The following is a 16,510-nucleotide window of genomic DNA, read 5'->3' on the forward strand; positions in this document are numbered from 1 at the left end:
TGTGCATGACAATGGGTGACTGCTATATATGTGTGTGTGTGTGTGTGTGTGTGGCAATGGCTGACTGCTATGTGTGTGTGTGTGTGTGACAATGGTTGACTGCTGTGGGTGTGTGTCAATGGCTGACTGTCATATGTGTGTGTGTGACAATGGGTGACTGCTTTGTGTGTGTGACAATGGGTGACTGCTATGTATGTGTGTGTGACAATGGCTGACTGCTATGTGTATGTGTGTGACAATGGGTGACTGCTATGTATGTGTGTGTGACAATGGCTGACTGCTATGTGTATGTGTGTGACAATGGGTGACTGCTATATGTGTGTGTGTGACAATGGGTGACCTCTATATTTGTGTGTGTGACAATCTGTGACTGCTATATGTGTGTGTGACAATGGGTGATTGCTATATGTGTGTGTATGACAATGGGTGACTGCTATGTGTGTATGTGTGACTGCTATGTATGTGTGTGTGACAATGGCTGACTGCTATATGTGTATGTGTGACAATGGGTGACTGCTGTGTGTGTGTGACAATGGGTGACTGCTGTGTGTGTGTGTGTGTGACAAGGGGTGACTGGAGTGTGTGAGAAACAGTTAGTGACTGCTGTGTTTGAGGCAATGGGTAACTGGTGTGTGTGTGAAGGACAATGGGTAACTGGTGTGTGTGAAGGACAATGGGTAACTGCTATGTGTGTATGAGGGACAATGGGTGACTGGTGTGTGTGTATGAGGGACAATGGGTGACCGGTGTGTGTGTGTCAATATCTGAATGCTATGTGTGGGTGTATTTGTGCGTGTGTGTCTGGGGTCACCACCAGCAATTCCATAATGCGGAAGGCAGGTTCGACATCTGTGCCCACAATTGTGGGGTGGCTCTACCAAATGTCACTGATCCTTATTTGAGGGTCAGGAATAAATGCTAAGCAGATCCAATCAGGGCTCAGCGTGTGCTCATATGATTTTGGCACGCAAATATTTTAGGGCAATATTTCAGTCCTTTCAAGATTATTTCCCCTATCATGTGGGGGCATATTTTTTTTTTACCTCTCTGTGCCAATGGAGGAGGGGGCCCTTTTAAAATTTTGCTATGGGGCCTACAAAGTTCTAGTTACGCCCCTGATCATGAGCCTAGGCATCGCCCACTGTTCGGACCAACCAATGATCCCCAGTGAAGTGGATACGTCCTGCCCCTGGACCAATGCAAGACGACACAGCCTGCTATTATACTCACCTATAATTTAACTATATAAAATAAGGCTCCCCTGATACAGAGAGCAGCAGCTGTGTTCTACCAGTCATCTGGTGACGACTGAACTCTGGATCCAGGGAGCGCATGCGAACGTATGTATACTGGTTTGTAAACTCTGACCTTTTGGTTCTTGAACTATATTGTACCACTGTATACAGCATGGTGGTATACGGCGCTATTCTTATCCTAGATCAGTTGTTTCAAATGTCTGTTTAGACAGCAGTCCGTTCAGTATTTCAGTCCACTTTAAATGCACTCCCTTGTATCAAGGGTGGCTGCTATTCTTCCCAAATGGCTGTAGTTCAACCAGCTCCAATAGTGATCAGAAAAAAGCGCCTCCTAGTGCAGTATTTTTTAGGTACAAATAGATATCCTTCACCAGGACTTATCACCCTCTATGTGCTGGAAGTGTACCTTATATGGTGGACTACACCACTTGATAATTCACATGTAATGACTCCAATAACAGATCGTCAAATCCTTATCCCTTTGGCACAATGCTGTGATTAACCATCCAGTAAAACTCAGAGCAAGCATGAAAGAAATTTAGAATAACATAGTGTAATTCCACACACACAAATTTATTCACAAATCACATCCAATATCAAATGCCCGTACATGAAATAAATTCAATAAAAATCTCATCTGAAGTGTATCGTCTCCCAATCAGTAGAGGATATAATATATGATATTGTACCACTGTATAACTTGTAATAATAATGTTATATATACTTTCAATACAATATTGACTTTTGTGCATTGGACCACAGAAATTGGTGTGTGTGTTCAATTGCTTTCACAATAAGGTTATTATTCTAAGATATATATTGCACTGTAATTCACATTGTATTTTGATATGATGATAGCAACTATAATGCATACTGGTGGTGTTACAATAAGGGAAGGTATTGCGTATGCATCACACGTTGCGTACACTGTGCATTCACATTTGCGCATCGCCATACGCAAGGTGCGTCCACGTGGCGTCAACAGCCGTAGTGAGATTTAAAGTAGGATTTCACTATATATATATATATATATATATATATATATATATATATACACACACACACACACACATACATACATACTTTACTTTATACATATGCAATGAGGATTTTTTTAATTCAGTATTACCTGAGATTAAGGACTGGGAGTGTTTCATTGGGAAGCGTCCGGTTACACCAAACACACTAGCTGTGAGGATGTTTGCTGCTCCGCTGAGAATTGCTACACAAAACAAAGTAAAAGCAAAGAATTCCTTAGTCCAGGATGAAGTATCTACTTTCACCAGCACTGTGGTCAGAATAAATGTGAGCAGCATGACAAGTAATGATGAGAGTATTCGGACCCGAGAGGAAATCCTAAAAGAGTAAATCAGAGAAAGACATTTAAAGGCAGAACCTCTGACCTCAGCATTATCATCAGACAGCAATGAGAGAACGTTATTTAAGATAAAAAATAAAATCAAGCAACATGATCTATCAACTTTAAAAGAAACCACTGATTTCAGTACTGTCAAAAGGTATTAATTCTAATTGGTAGTTTTAAAATTTGTAATATCAATTTGCCATATTTTTTATTCCAGGTTCTAGAGCCAATCCTATAATTTGCTATAATTTTTTACCCATTAATAAAAGTGCAAAATTCATAAAGCTTATAAAAATCTCCAGTACTTGCCTTATGGCCATTATGGTCCTGCTATCTTAGTTATCACTTTTCTTGGGCCCAGAATGGTTTCCCCACTTTTTCATGCGCTTCTCCCAGGTCACATTTTATAGAAAAGTTATACCTTAGCCATGAGTACTGGAAATTGCCAGTTCTAAGGTGCGCACATCCGTGCGATGTATGAGAGTTTCCATGAAAAAAAACTTTCGTAAACTCGTACCTTATTGAATTGACCCCAAAGCATCTCTTGGACAGTGGCGGAACTCCCGGAGACAATGGAGTCATTTGCCGCCGGGCTCCAGCCCTTAAGGGGGCACCTGGCTCCATTGTCCCCCGGGCCGTTCCGGTAACTGCCATGGAGATGGAGCGCCGCTGATCGGCGTTCCACCTCCAGCGGCGTCAATACGGGGGGTGCAGTCGCACCCCCTATTTGCCGGGCGCCCGCTGAGTGTATTACCAGCGGGCGCCCGGCTCCTTCATTCCCCCCTGCGGTAGCTGGAGGAACAGAGCTCAATGTGAGCTCCGCTTCCGGGTCCCGCAATACACTATGGGAGTGACGTCATGACGTCACTCCCATAGTTCCGAGGAGCGGGCGCCGGGGACGGAAGGCAGCAGGACTGGAGCGAGGTTTCAGGTAAGTATTTTTTTTATTTTTTGTATGTGTGTGCGCTCGCGGGGGGGGGGGCCTCACTACAGGGGGCATTACTGGGGGCTCACTACAGGGGGCATTACTGGGGGCTTACTACAGGGGGCATTACAGGGGCGTACTACACGGGGCATTACAGGGGGCATTATGGGGGCTTATTACTGGGGGCTTTCTACAGGGGGCATTACTGGGGGCTTGATACAGGGGGCATTACGGGGGGCTCTTTCTACAGGGGGCTTTCCACTGGGAGCACTACAGGGGCCCTTAGTACTGGGGCACTGCAAAGGGGGACAGCTACTGGAGGTACTGCATAGGGGGGGACCATTACTGGGGGGCACTACATAGGCGGCACTGCATAGGGGGACCTCTACAGAGGGCACTGCACAGGGGGACCACTACTGGGGGAACTGCATAGGGGGGCGGCAGCTGGGGCTGGCATAGGTGCTGGGGGGGTGGTACATTTTAATTTGGGGGGGGGGCACCAACATTTATCATGCCTCCGAGCACCTGGGATGAAGTTACGCCACTGCTCTTGGATGCTGACCCCAGAGGAACCCTAAGAGAATCACAAGTCCTCAAAAACTCAAAACAAATATTTACAAAATCCTGTGAGAGGGTGCTTCCACTAAATTAAAAAGGGTACAGGGCCTGATTTGAGTTGTACGCTTTATGCATCACAGCAGTGATGCCAAAATATAGTAATGCTGCAGGAGGCATCTGAAGTCAAAAGACGCCCCCACTGCTGGCATTGCAGATCTGAATGTTGCATCTGAAGACGCAGCATCAGATCACCATCAGGCATTCAGAATCGCAGCCGGAAAACTTCTGCGTGGGCAAGGAAGTTTGCATTAGAAGACTGTTTTTTTGGCACACCTACAAATAGGGGGCAACACGAACCCATTGGGTAAACTGTCCCCGTCGCTGCCCTGCCTACAAACGGTCACAGAATGTTAATCAAACTATGGCTTAGGGGGGACTGCGAGCGTTCTCGCAGACACTGATCAGCACGTGTCGTACAGACCTTGTGCATGCACTGATCAGTAACCATCAGAGATGTATGCAAACCAAGGCGATTGGCTAGCTGTGTCATTAAAAGTGAAATTTTTAAATGTTTTGTTTATATTTTAAGGTCGCTATCCATGCTCCATGTATTTAGCAGACGCATTGGGAAACTTGGGGCTCTATTCATTGAGCACAGAAAAGTCCTATTTTGCAGTAAACAGGGCTTTACTCTGCTTGGTGAAATTCACAGAGCGGGTTACCATGGCAAAGTTCGGCACCCCCGCTCCGTGTCTTAATTGCTTCACCATACTTTAGTATGGCGAGTACGATTTATTAAAGGACGGAAAGCTCTACTTTCCGCTTCTCCTGTGTTCAAATTCGCCATCTCAGGATAGCGTAATCTGTACACAGTCGCAAGGTGGGCAGGGAAGTTGCTTAAATCCATGTCTTCTGCCCGCAGTGCTCGGCAGCCGGCACTAGCTCTGCCCCCTTGATATCCCAGCAGCCACTGCAGCCTCCCCTGATTTCAACAGTTAGCACATACGCAGGAAGGACCTGCCTTCGCCTCCTGGCTGCTCACCCTGGACCACAGCCGAAGACAGGACCGCCGGACCCCTGGATACCGGATCGCATTGCCGGAAAGGTAAATATACATGAATTGTTACTTAACAAAGCTATATATCGCATCAAACCAATGCGATATATAGTGAAAAGTAACAATTCAGTTTTCAGTTTCTTTATGAATAGGCAGCTTGTTCTAAATCGATAGATAGTGAACATCATCCATAAAGATTGCATATTGCGCTGCAGGTGTCTGGTACGTATCTTCAGTTCCATCAATCCGAACTACATAGCGGTAATCTGTGTTCTTTATCTTCATTACAGGACTTTTTAAAATATATTTACAACACTGCATACTTAAAAGAGAAAAAAGAAGGGCTATTGTCTGGGGCACTCTAAAGTGACTTTGTGTCAATTAAAACATAACTTTTATTAATAACATTACAATAAAGTACCATATAGTGTAGTCAAAGTTTCAGATGGTATATATCCATCATAAGAGACAGATTACATAAAACATAATGAAAAAGGCGAATATATTTAAAAATATTACACAATCAGAAACTGATGTATTTGATTGATGATATATACAGAAAAGGCTCTCGTATACCTATATTGTTCGACCATGCGCATAAAAATTCCCAATAATATCTTTTACGCTACAGCACATGGTATTCCCTGGAGGTCACCCTTCCAGGTACTAACCAGGCCAATTACAGTTTAGCTTCCAAGATCAGACGAGATTTGCCCAATCATGGACTTCGGTAGCTGCTGCTATTGATTATGGATACAGGGAAAGTGGGGGAGCTGCCTAAATGAGAAAATTGTGTATGCTGTGAGGTGGCAGTCCTGCAAACGGGGATGGACTGCTAATCAAGAAATCTGCTGGTAACTACCCTTACCCACTCCCTGCCCCCTACCCCTAGTACTGCTTGCCCCTCACCCCATCCTTGCCCCCAATACTGTCCCAAATGCTATCTACCTTACTCCCTCCCCCCCTCTACCCAAACTGATGCCTGCCCCCAGCATTGCTGCCGGCCTTTAACCTCCCTGCATCAACTGCTGCCTGCCCTTATCCCCTCCCCAAACTGGCCTGTTAACTACCCCCCCCACTGCCTGCCCTGTACCCCATCCTTAACTGTCCTTACTCCCTTCTACCCCAACAGTTTCCTGCCGCAACTCCTAGCTCTACCCCAACTGCTGCCTGTCCCATAACATTGCCCAAACTGCTACCTGTCCCTAACCTCCCTGACCCAACATTGCCTGCTCTGACCCCTCCCTACCACCAGCACTGCCCACAATTGTGCCTGCCCTTAGCCTCTTCTACCCCAACTGTTCTGTGGCTCAACATCCAGCTCTACCCCAACTAGTGCCGGCCCTCAGCATTACCCAAACTGTTGCCTGCCCTTAACCTTCCTGCCCCAACTTCTATCTGTTCTTGTCCCCTCCTTACTCCCAGCACTGCCCCACAGTACTGTCTGCCCATCACCCCATTCTTAGCTTACCCCAACTATCTGCCACAACCCCCAGCTCTACTACAACTGCAGCCTGCCCCCAACATTAACCAAACTGCTCCCTGCCTTTACCCACCCTCTCCCTACACCCAATGGCTGCCTGCCCCACAGTAATGTCTGCCCCAACTCCCTCCTTATCACAATGGCTGCCTTCCCTTACCCCTTCTAGCCCAGCTGCTTCCTTCTTCAACTGCCAGTTCTAACCCAACTGATGCCTGTCTGAACCTAAAGTATTTATAAGCATTATCAGTACTGAAACTATGAATGTGACTTGCCATGGTGTATGGGTAGGTCATTTGGGGTGATCTGATGTTATGTGTAGAGGCATACGGGTGGCTCAAAAGCATAAAAATTGTGATGGGACCCAAAAATAAAAAAAAAGAAGTAGGACCCCACTTTTTTAAAGTTATGGGTCCCTGGGACCCACATTTTTATGCTCAGCGCGATCACTGCACAGATGGAGTTAATTACTTCTGTGAGGAGACCTGGAAAACATGCACTGTTTGGGATCCTGAGGACAGAGTTTGAGAAAGTTGCTATAATATATCCAAAATTGGATACTTCCACAGGATTGAGCGTACACTCTTATTTTATACCATAAAACATTTCATGATATTAATATATATTAACTAGATTTATACTAAAACGCATGAGCCATCTGCATTATTAGAGTCACTGTGTTATACAGCACGTTCATATTTAGCATTTTTCTTTTAAGTTTCTGTTGGACCTCTTCATGATAGCTGATGAGCTTGCTTATTCCCCACTATATAGTTGTTAATAATAATAATAATAATAAAAATAATAAAAAATAATACAGTTTATTTATATTGAAAAACAGTGCCTATATTTGTGACTTATCGTTTCTTAGTTGCTGTGTGTTGGAAAATAAAGTCTTACACTGTGGGTATAGTCTCTTTTCTATAAGCCATTTTAGGATTGATTGTCCTTTTAAAAATATATGCATTTCACACAACTGAATATATGTTCTTTGTGTTGCTGGTGTCAGAAATCAGGGGTAAAAGGGTTAAACTGCACAGTAGCTCTCCAGCGCTGCCTGTGAGTCAGTGTGTGTCTCAGCTTAAAATGACACTACCCATCATCTTAATGACAGCCAATTATACCAGGTAAATAAGTAAATATCCTAGTTGTAATGCTGTTTATTTTCTAGGGTGAAGAAAAAGTTTAGCCTCAATCTTGAACTTCTGCTTTACCAAGATTACATTGTTAACAATTGTTATTTTCATGCCCCCCTCCATCACCCCTTATGCAATGGATATCTATTTTCAGACTTAATAGCATATACGCCTGTGACAGCAACAGAATGTTAATCACCTGAGATAGGGGAATGCAGATACAGGTCTGCCATCAGTGGCAGATAATTAGCTGTCTGTGTCGGGTGGAAACTTATAGATCCTGAATGCATGCTTATCAGACACTGCCTGGGTAGATGGGGTAATAACCAAACAAAAAAAAAGCAAAATAAGAAAATAAACCTTGTGAATAATAGAAGATGAAAAGTTTGTTCCAGTGTATAATTTTGTGATAAACATCTCACTTACTTTTCTCTTCCTGAGCTGAAAATGCATCTGTGTGCAAAGTATTGTCACCGTAATACTGTTACATTATGTTACCTGTCTAGCAAATGCACACTAGTGTACAGTAAGTTTGTCTCCCCTCATGCACAACTTCTCTCAAACCCTTTTCCATTCTTATCTTTAAAAGGGAATAGTCCCTCAACTTCCACAGTCTACATGAAGAGTGCAACGCACAATCGAAACCAGGGGACCTAAAAGCCATATATTAGCAGCTTGTTGCAGCTGAAAAGAGTTGGCAAGCAAACACAGGGGAGGTTTCCAGTTGCCTAGAATCCACCTGCCCCAGCCAACACCATGATGACCACAATATAAATATCATATAATACTAAAGTTGCATGTTTTTAAGATCCCCCTCAGTGTCACAAATTAAATAATTAGCACCACCTGTTGATCTTTTAAAATGTGTGAACCAGTAATGAATACGCTTGTACACCAACTAGGAGATCTGGAAAACATGCAGTGTTAGAGGCGCACTGATATAGACCATCTATAGGGTTGATTATTAATACTGTATAATAATACACTATCCAGTGCATAAGGAGACCAATCCGTACATGTGTCCAGGTCAGTGCTAGGTTCTTTTGCTGCTCCCCCAGATTCATAAACTTGCTCAAATGATATGAAATGGTGCCCAGATCTGAAATAAAATGCACATATAATGGCATTCTGTGATCGCTGGTCCTGTATATGTCAGAATTATTACATACAGTACACTATACTTCATATGACGTATATTATAGATGGTTAATTGCTGATTATGCCCTCTTCATGGACTAGCCACACTTGCTTTAATATCAAGAAGTTTGGAAACCCACTTTAGAAATCCTGCATTTGCCCCTTATGTATGCCCATCAAGTAAGATCAAGTGTGCCGAGAGACGACATAGGGGAGGTGATGGTGTGGCTGAGACAACACAGGGGGGAGATGATGGTGTGCTGAGAGACGTTGCAGGGGGAGGTGATGGTGTGGCTGAGAGACGACGCGGGGGGGATGCGATGGTGTGGTTGAGTGGTGACGCGGGGGGGGGGAGGGGACAGTGTGCTGAGAGACGAAGTGGGGGGGAGGTGATGGTGTGCTGAGAGACGATGCATGAGGAAGGAAGCTACACATTGGGAAAGAGTTTGGTTGAACCACTGTTGTATGATGATAATCTTCTTAATATTCCTGCACAAACAGGCATCTTCCGGACGATGTGACCTACATGAATATTGTACCGACTGAAGACGCAGTCTTCCTACGGAGGATACATTTCTTCAGAGGTTCCACATTGTGAGAAATCACTGTATAAGGAAGATGCATATGGAATGGAAAGGAATGTTGATACGCCCCATTTTCAGTGGCCACGCCCATATTTTCTTTTTCCATGCAACAAATATTTTGCTGTGTGTGTGTGTGTGTGTGCGCGCACGCACCTGTGTGTGGGGAGGGGGGGTGCCGTTCTTCAACTTGCCCTGGGCTCCAAAGACCCTAGTTACACCATTGATGTTCAATGTACACCGGCCTGGTCCAGGGGTCCCACACTACACACCCTGTACCCATATACTTATTATAGCCCACAACGGCCGGTGCTGCAGACTGGAATCACCGGGAAACTGGTGCTGTGGCCATTTTCCCGGTGAGTAGCTCATGCATAGTAGAGAGGTCTAAAGAACATAGCATAAGCACCATGTTCCCGGAGACCTGTGCCTGTGCAGTAGACACAATGCCAGAGTATACTGCGCTGCAGGAGAGGAAAGGGTATGCACGGAGGATACGCACGGGCCCCCTCTCCTCTCTTAAAACTGCCCTTGAGCTTAGTCCCAACCCAAACAATGCAGTTACAGCATCTCTATTTGTTCAAGTAATCATACCATTATCTATAGACAAGAATTACCTGCACCTATAAAGTATTTCGGAATGTACTGTATCTACAGTATAGAACAGGCCTGGCCAGCTTGTGGCTCTCCAGCTGTTGTGAACTACAAGTCCCAGCATGCCCTGCTACAGTTTTGCTATTAGGGAATGCTAAAACTGTTGCAAGGCATGCTGGGACTTGTAGTTTAACAACACCTGGAGAGCCACAGGTTGGAACAACTGAAATCCTGACTTAAGCTGGCCACACACCAGATCAACTTTCCTCCAACCATCCAACTGGTTAGTTGGTTGGTTGGTTGGAATGAAAATCTGGTAATAAATGGGAGCAAATTACAATCAGCAATTTGCTCCCAAACAGAAAACACGAAAAAGGTCGTTCAGGCAAGTTGGTTAAATGTGTTTGATTTAAACAACTTGTCTGAATAACAGCTTTTGTCCGTTTTCCACAGTTTTTCATTTCTTCCCATGCAGCACTGGATTTTCATTCCAAACATTCCAAACAACTAGTTGGATGGTTGTAGGAATGTTGGTCTGGTGTATGGTCAGCTTTTGGCTAGTCTTCACCCACAGTAACCACCTTTTCCTTAGAACAGGCAACTCACTAGTACACCTCACTAGTACATTGACACCTCTTGGCATTATTTTTAAGGAAGAACTAGTAGCCTAAAGGACCAGACAATCAAAGTAAGAAAAGAGCCAGTGGATAAGCATAATAGCAGAAAATAAGTCAATAAGTCTGTTATGTCATAAGGTCAAAAACAGGGGCAAGTGGATTCAGCCTTCAAGTGAAGTCAACATAGAAGCAGTAGTCAAACAGCATCAGCACATTCAGGAAACGGGATGTAGTCAGGAAGCCGACGGACTAAATCAAGACAGCCGTTGAAAAGGGTTAGGTTTTAGGGCTCCCAGGGGGAATTAGGGTCAGGCACCCCCTGGGAGGGTTAGGTTTAGGCAGCGGGGAAGGGGGGGGGGGGATAGGGTTAGGCACTTGGGGGGGAGGTTAGGCACCCCTAAGGGAGGGTTAGGGTAGGGAATTAGGTTAGTGATACTTACCTTATTTAGCGTTCGGGATCTTCACTTCTGCCAGTCTTCCGCTGTTGGGATGTGAACAGTCGGCCATGCGGCTGGCGGTAATACCTACTACACCCTCAGGAAACAGGCCTGATCTATACAAAAGCAATATGTAGAGGTTGCCAGCCTTGCAGAAGAGGAAAGGTGACAAATAAATAAATGTCACAATGCAAACACACACAAATGTCCATGAGATTAAATGGAACTACACAAATAGACCTGCACAGGATAGCACACAAAGACAAAGAGTGCACACATAGCAAACCAATCACTTTTATTCCGACTAAAACTAAAAACTACGCAAGTACACAATGTTTTTTTAATTACCGTATAACTCTGGTATTTTTTTGTACATTTTACAATAAGCAAACACAAAAAAACAGATAAATATAAACAAGTGACAAAAGAAAACAAAGAACGTGAGTCAGTGACACAGAATACCAAAAAAACATAATGTTAATAATTGCTTGCATCTGACCATTTTAAGAGTAGTGGTTTGAGATATGACAGGGAAATAGACACAATTCAAACACTAGTAGTACAAACATAAAACATATCGAGTTTCAAGGCGACGCATGCCGGGGGGACCCAAAAGACAAAGACCAGGCATGGTCAGCATCTTACAAATGTGTCCACATACATTTAGCCTCCTTACGTGTTAAACAACCCTTCTAGTAGAGACATGCTGTAGCGTAACACTGTAGCACAAGCATCTTTTTGTGCAACTTTTTCCCTTCAATTGCGTCTTATTCACAAAATTCTGCAAATAGGACACACAAGCAGCTGATTACGATATGTGACATGCCTATGTTGTGTGTGCAACTGAGGCTGTAGCTGCATTCGAAATGCTACGTTACAGCCACTGTAACGTATAATTTTGCATGCAAATATAACCGCAGTTGCACACATAATACAGGCATGACGCATATCATTTTAATCACAGAAGCTGCTTATGAGCCCTATTAGCATAGTTTTGGGACTAAGATGCAATTGAAGGGGTAAAGTCGCACGAAAAGATGCTTGACGCTACCGTCACAGCACTCACGCATTATGTGTAACGCGACTTGTAGAGCACAGAGAATAGATGCATGCGGACACATCTACAGCTTAAACCAAACCTTTAACGGCACAAACTATCCCATAACTGATGATACTAATGGACAGCACTTCTACTACAATATATATAGGTACCTTTCATAATCACCTGTATTATTGTATCATTGACCAGAGCGCCTTCAACTTATGTATACAGGGAGTGTCAGATACCAGTCACACTTTAGAAATTATAAAACTTTAGCCAAATCTTAGGACCCAGAGGTGGAACATACTGCTCCTATGATAGGAGCAGTACCATTAATATATTCCCAAACCTCTAACCAGAACATATGGACCACAGGGCAATCACAATAGGACAAGCCATAGTTCGGGCATGCAGAACAGCACCGTATGCCCATTTCAAAAAGAGTAAGGAGCATAAAATATTCCCTATGCGTTACATAAAAATGAATTTGTTGATGCTTGAGGTAGTATTCCTGACACAACCTATAATCTGTCCCCACTTATCGTCAAAGAGGGGTGATAACGCCTCCCAAAGGGAACGCGAGTTGAGGTCAGAGTAGAGACAGAAGATTATTTTACGGTAGCCCTGACCTGAGTTCTGAGGTAAATGACTGGAAGCTGGATGGCGTGATGTAGTTTTTGCTCATGGAGACTGGGGATATGAATGAGGTGATAAATTCCAGAATGCACTGTGTGTAAGATGGTGGAACTGAACTGGCTGCTGGCAAATGGAGGCACTGGTGGAACAGCCGAAGTCTTTGTTTGATCTATGGTGATGATACAGGCACTCACCGGCACAGATAAGACAAAGGAGAAGAAGAGCTTGCAGTAGTTTTTAACCAGGCTAGAAGCAGATAGGAACTGGATCAGATGGAACCCGGAGTAGCTCAGGACCGGCCTGGAACCAGAATACACAGGACCAGACTGGGGCCGGAATAGCTAAGGACAGGAATGGGAACGGAATACGCTGGACCGGACTGGGACAAGTAGTGCATCGAGATGGTATCTGCACTGATCGACTCAGAGTACTGGTACAGAGACTAGCGCTGAGGAGCTCAGGAATAACTGGACAGAGTGAAAACTGTGTTAGACATTGCACTGGCAACTGTTGACTGTCAGGAGTCCAAACTCCACAATAAGTTGCTCAAAAGATTTAAAGTAAATCTAGCCAAGGGAAGATACCCCATAGGTGAGCCAAATATTACTGAAGTTAAGCTTGGCTAGTTCTATGAGGGATCTATTAAACCACAGTTGAGTGTTTCTCCACCCCACACAAAGGAGGAAACAATCCTTTTAATGAAAGCAAAAACAGTTAGGAATATAGGGCATGATTCAGAGATGGACGCTATGGCGATTATGTACATAGGCCCATAGACTGGAGAGTGATGTAATAGCAGAGGCGGGATGATCATCTTGATCAGGTTAATGCAGCGCATAACTGACAGGAGAAGCCTCTAAGTATGGGCTTTCAGTTTAAAAGTAGTCATAATAGGGTCTATATTTTTTTAGACAGTCAGCAGGCTTTAGAATTCACCTACACCCCAAAAGTAATGGAAACATAATGATTCTATTAAGTTTATTTACAAATGCAACACAATGCTTTTAAAATCTCTTAAGTAGCTATACAAGTCGACAAATAGTGCTATTTTAAAAGTAAAATTTACACATAAAAAAATTTGCATTTCAACAATTTTGCATGGATTTTTCACATTACATATAGTAACTTTCTATTCAAATATAATTTATAAGATGTGCTACATGCATAAGAACATGTATTACATAGTAAACAAGTAGATCGATGCAGGGTTCTGTGAATTAAAACTTTACCTGTTTACAAGGTAGAAATTCAGCATAAGACATGGCACTGATGGTACTGCCGTGGCAATAGAAAAGTAGCTTTCAAAGTAGTCCTGGAAAATAGAAAAATGAAGATATGATATGCAAGTATTTTAGTGTTAACGTGTATATCAGAAATAATTTTTCTTTTTACCAATGAAAATATACACCTTTGCCTTTACACACTAAAGGCAGCCATTTTGTGGAATAATCCAATATTGAGGACAATGACGCATATCATTTCCATAGGAAAGAATGCTTTATGAGTATTAGTCAGGCCTTATTGTAACATCCTATGTATCTCATTGATGTCCAGGCATCGCAAATACGCGATATACATGTATTTTACCTGGTATTGAGGACCAGAGACTCACTTTTGCAGAATGGGTGGGTCCCCAGGGACGCGCCACGCTGCAGCCAATCCCTGGTTCCTGAGTCGGCTGAGATGCTGTTCACTGCAGCCAATAGGAATCTACCCTGTCTACCCCTTCAAAAGCTGGAGGAAACCATTCACTGCCGCACCTCCTGCTATTTGGAGGCAGAGACGGAGACCCAGCTTACCTCACTCACAGTAAGGAGCAGTCCCCATTACTGTCAATGAGGACTGCAGTTTGACCTCTGGGTACAAAACCGATGCTATTGGGGGTATCAGATTGGGCATTCTAGGGGTATGCAGGCTTGTGTTGTGGCATGTGGGGAGGTCTGAAGGGCATATGGGGAGCTCTAAAGTATAAATTATGATGGGACCCAGAAATGGTCAGGTAGGACCCCATTTTGTCTGCATGTATCACCATCACGTATGTCCAATTCTCTGACAGCTGGCAGAGCATTCTGGGACTTGTAGTTCCACAACACCTTGAGAGACCAGGTACTTAAAGGCGTACTTGCCTATTCTCCTTGGAGTTTCAAGAGGTTCCCCTTTTTATCGGGTAACCTCCCGCACTCCCAAAAGAGTAGGCATATCGCTCGCATGCTGCCAACTTCCTAGTGAAGTGGCCTGGGGAGATTTTCAGAAAAATTTGCAGGTCCATAGGGAGGGGGTGGAGCTAAATGGCGCAATCCTTATAATTTAGCCCCGTCCCTCTTTACGGACCCGCGAATCACTGGGTTTTCCTGTAAAGATGAGAGCAGCAGGTTCTCTTCAGCTGCTCCCGGAAAGATGCCCTGCAAAGTTGGTAAGTACGATTAAAAGAACATTAAAAACTTATGAAGAAAAACAAACCAAAACAATATGGTATTTGATATAATTGTAGACATCATAACTGACTGCATATACAGTGCCTTGCAAAAGTATTCACACCCCTTGGCTTTTTTAATTTTTTATTACATTACAACCTGTAATTTATTTTATTTTAATCTGAATTTTATGTGATGGATCTGCACAAAATAGTCTAATTTCGCGCAGTAATAAATAAAAATCTTTATATTATATATATATATATATATATATATATATATATATATATGAAATAGTCTTTATAAATAAAATTCTGAAAATTTGCATGTGCATATGCCTGTGCTATGAAGCCCCTCAAACGTTCTGGTGCAACCAATTACCTTCAGAAGTCACATAATTAGAGAAATGAAGTCCACCTGTGTGAAATGTAAGTGTCACATGATCTGTCAGTATAAACACACCTTTTCTGAAATGCCCCAGAGGCTGCAACACCACTAAGCAAGAGGCATCACACCATGAAGACCAAGGAGCTCTCCAAACAAGTCAGGGACAAAGTTGTTGAGAAGTACAATTCTGGGTTGGGCTATAAAAAAAATATCCAAATCTTTGATGATCCCCTCGAGCACCATCAAATCCATCATCATAAAATGGAAAGAACATGGTACCACAACAAGCCTACCAAGAGAGGGCCGCCCACCAAAACTCACAGACCGGGCAAGGAGGGCATTAATCAGAGAGGCAGCACAGAGACCAAAGGTAACCCTGAAGGAGCTGCAGAGTTCCACATTAAAGACTGGTGTATCTGTGCATGTGACCACAATAAGCCATACACTCCATAGAGCTGGGCTTTATGGAAGAGTGGTCAGAAAAAAGCCATTACTTAGTGATAAAAATAAGAGGATACGATTTGAGTTTGCCAAAAGGCATGTGGGCGACTCCCAAAATGTATGGAGGAAGGTGCTCTGGTCAGATGAGACTAAAATTTAACTTTTTGGCCACCAAGAAAAATGCTATGTCTGGCGCAAACCCAACACATCGCATCACCCAAAGAACACCATTCCCACAGTGAAACATGGTGGTGGCAGCATCATGCTGTGTGGATGTTTTTCAGCAGCAGGAACTGGGAAACTGATTTCAGTAAAGGGAAAAATAGATGGTGCTAAATACAGGGATATTCTTGAGCAAAACCTGTTTGTCTGCCTGCGATTTGAGATTGGGACGGAGGTTCACCTTCCAGCAGGACAATGACCTGAAGCATACTGCCTAAAGCAACACT

General features: G+C 43.5%; 1 protein-coding gene across 2 annotated transcripts in view; it reads right to left on the minus strand.

Moving 5' to 3' along the window:
- The window catches only part of SLC29A3 (solute carrier family 29 member 3), a 79,986-nt gene that overhangs the window by 28,146 nt on the left and 35,330 nt on the right, over nt 1–16,510 (minus strand). For both annotated transcript variants that reach the window (XM_088472221.1, XM_088472222.1), the window contains exons 3-4: nt 14,049–14,131; nt 2,386–2,612 (exon numbers count right to left, since the gene is read on the minus strand). In XM_088472221.1, coding sequence (XP_088328347.1) covers nt 2,386–2,612; nt 14,049–14,131 — 310 coding nt within the window. The remainder of the gene's footprint in view (nt 1–2,385; nt 2,613–14,048; nt 14,132–16,510) is intronic.

This window comes from Taudactylus pleione, unplaced genomic scaffold (assembly GCF_031769625.1).
Source record: "Taudactylus pleione unplaced genomic scaffold, aTauple2 ptg000121l, whole genome shotgun sequence".
NCBI lineage: Eukaryota > Metazoa > Chordata > Amphibia > Anura > Myobatrachidae > Taudactylus > Taudactylus pleione.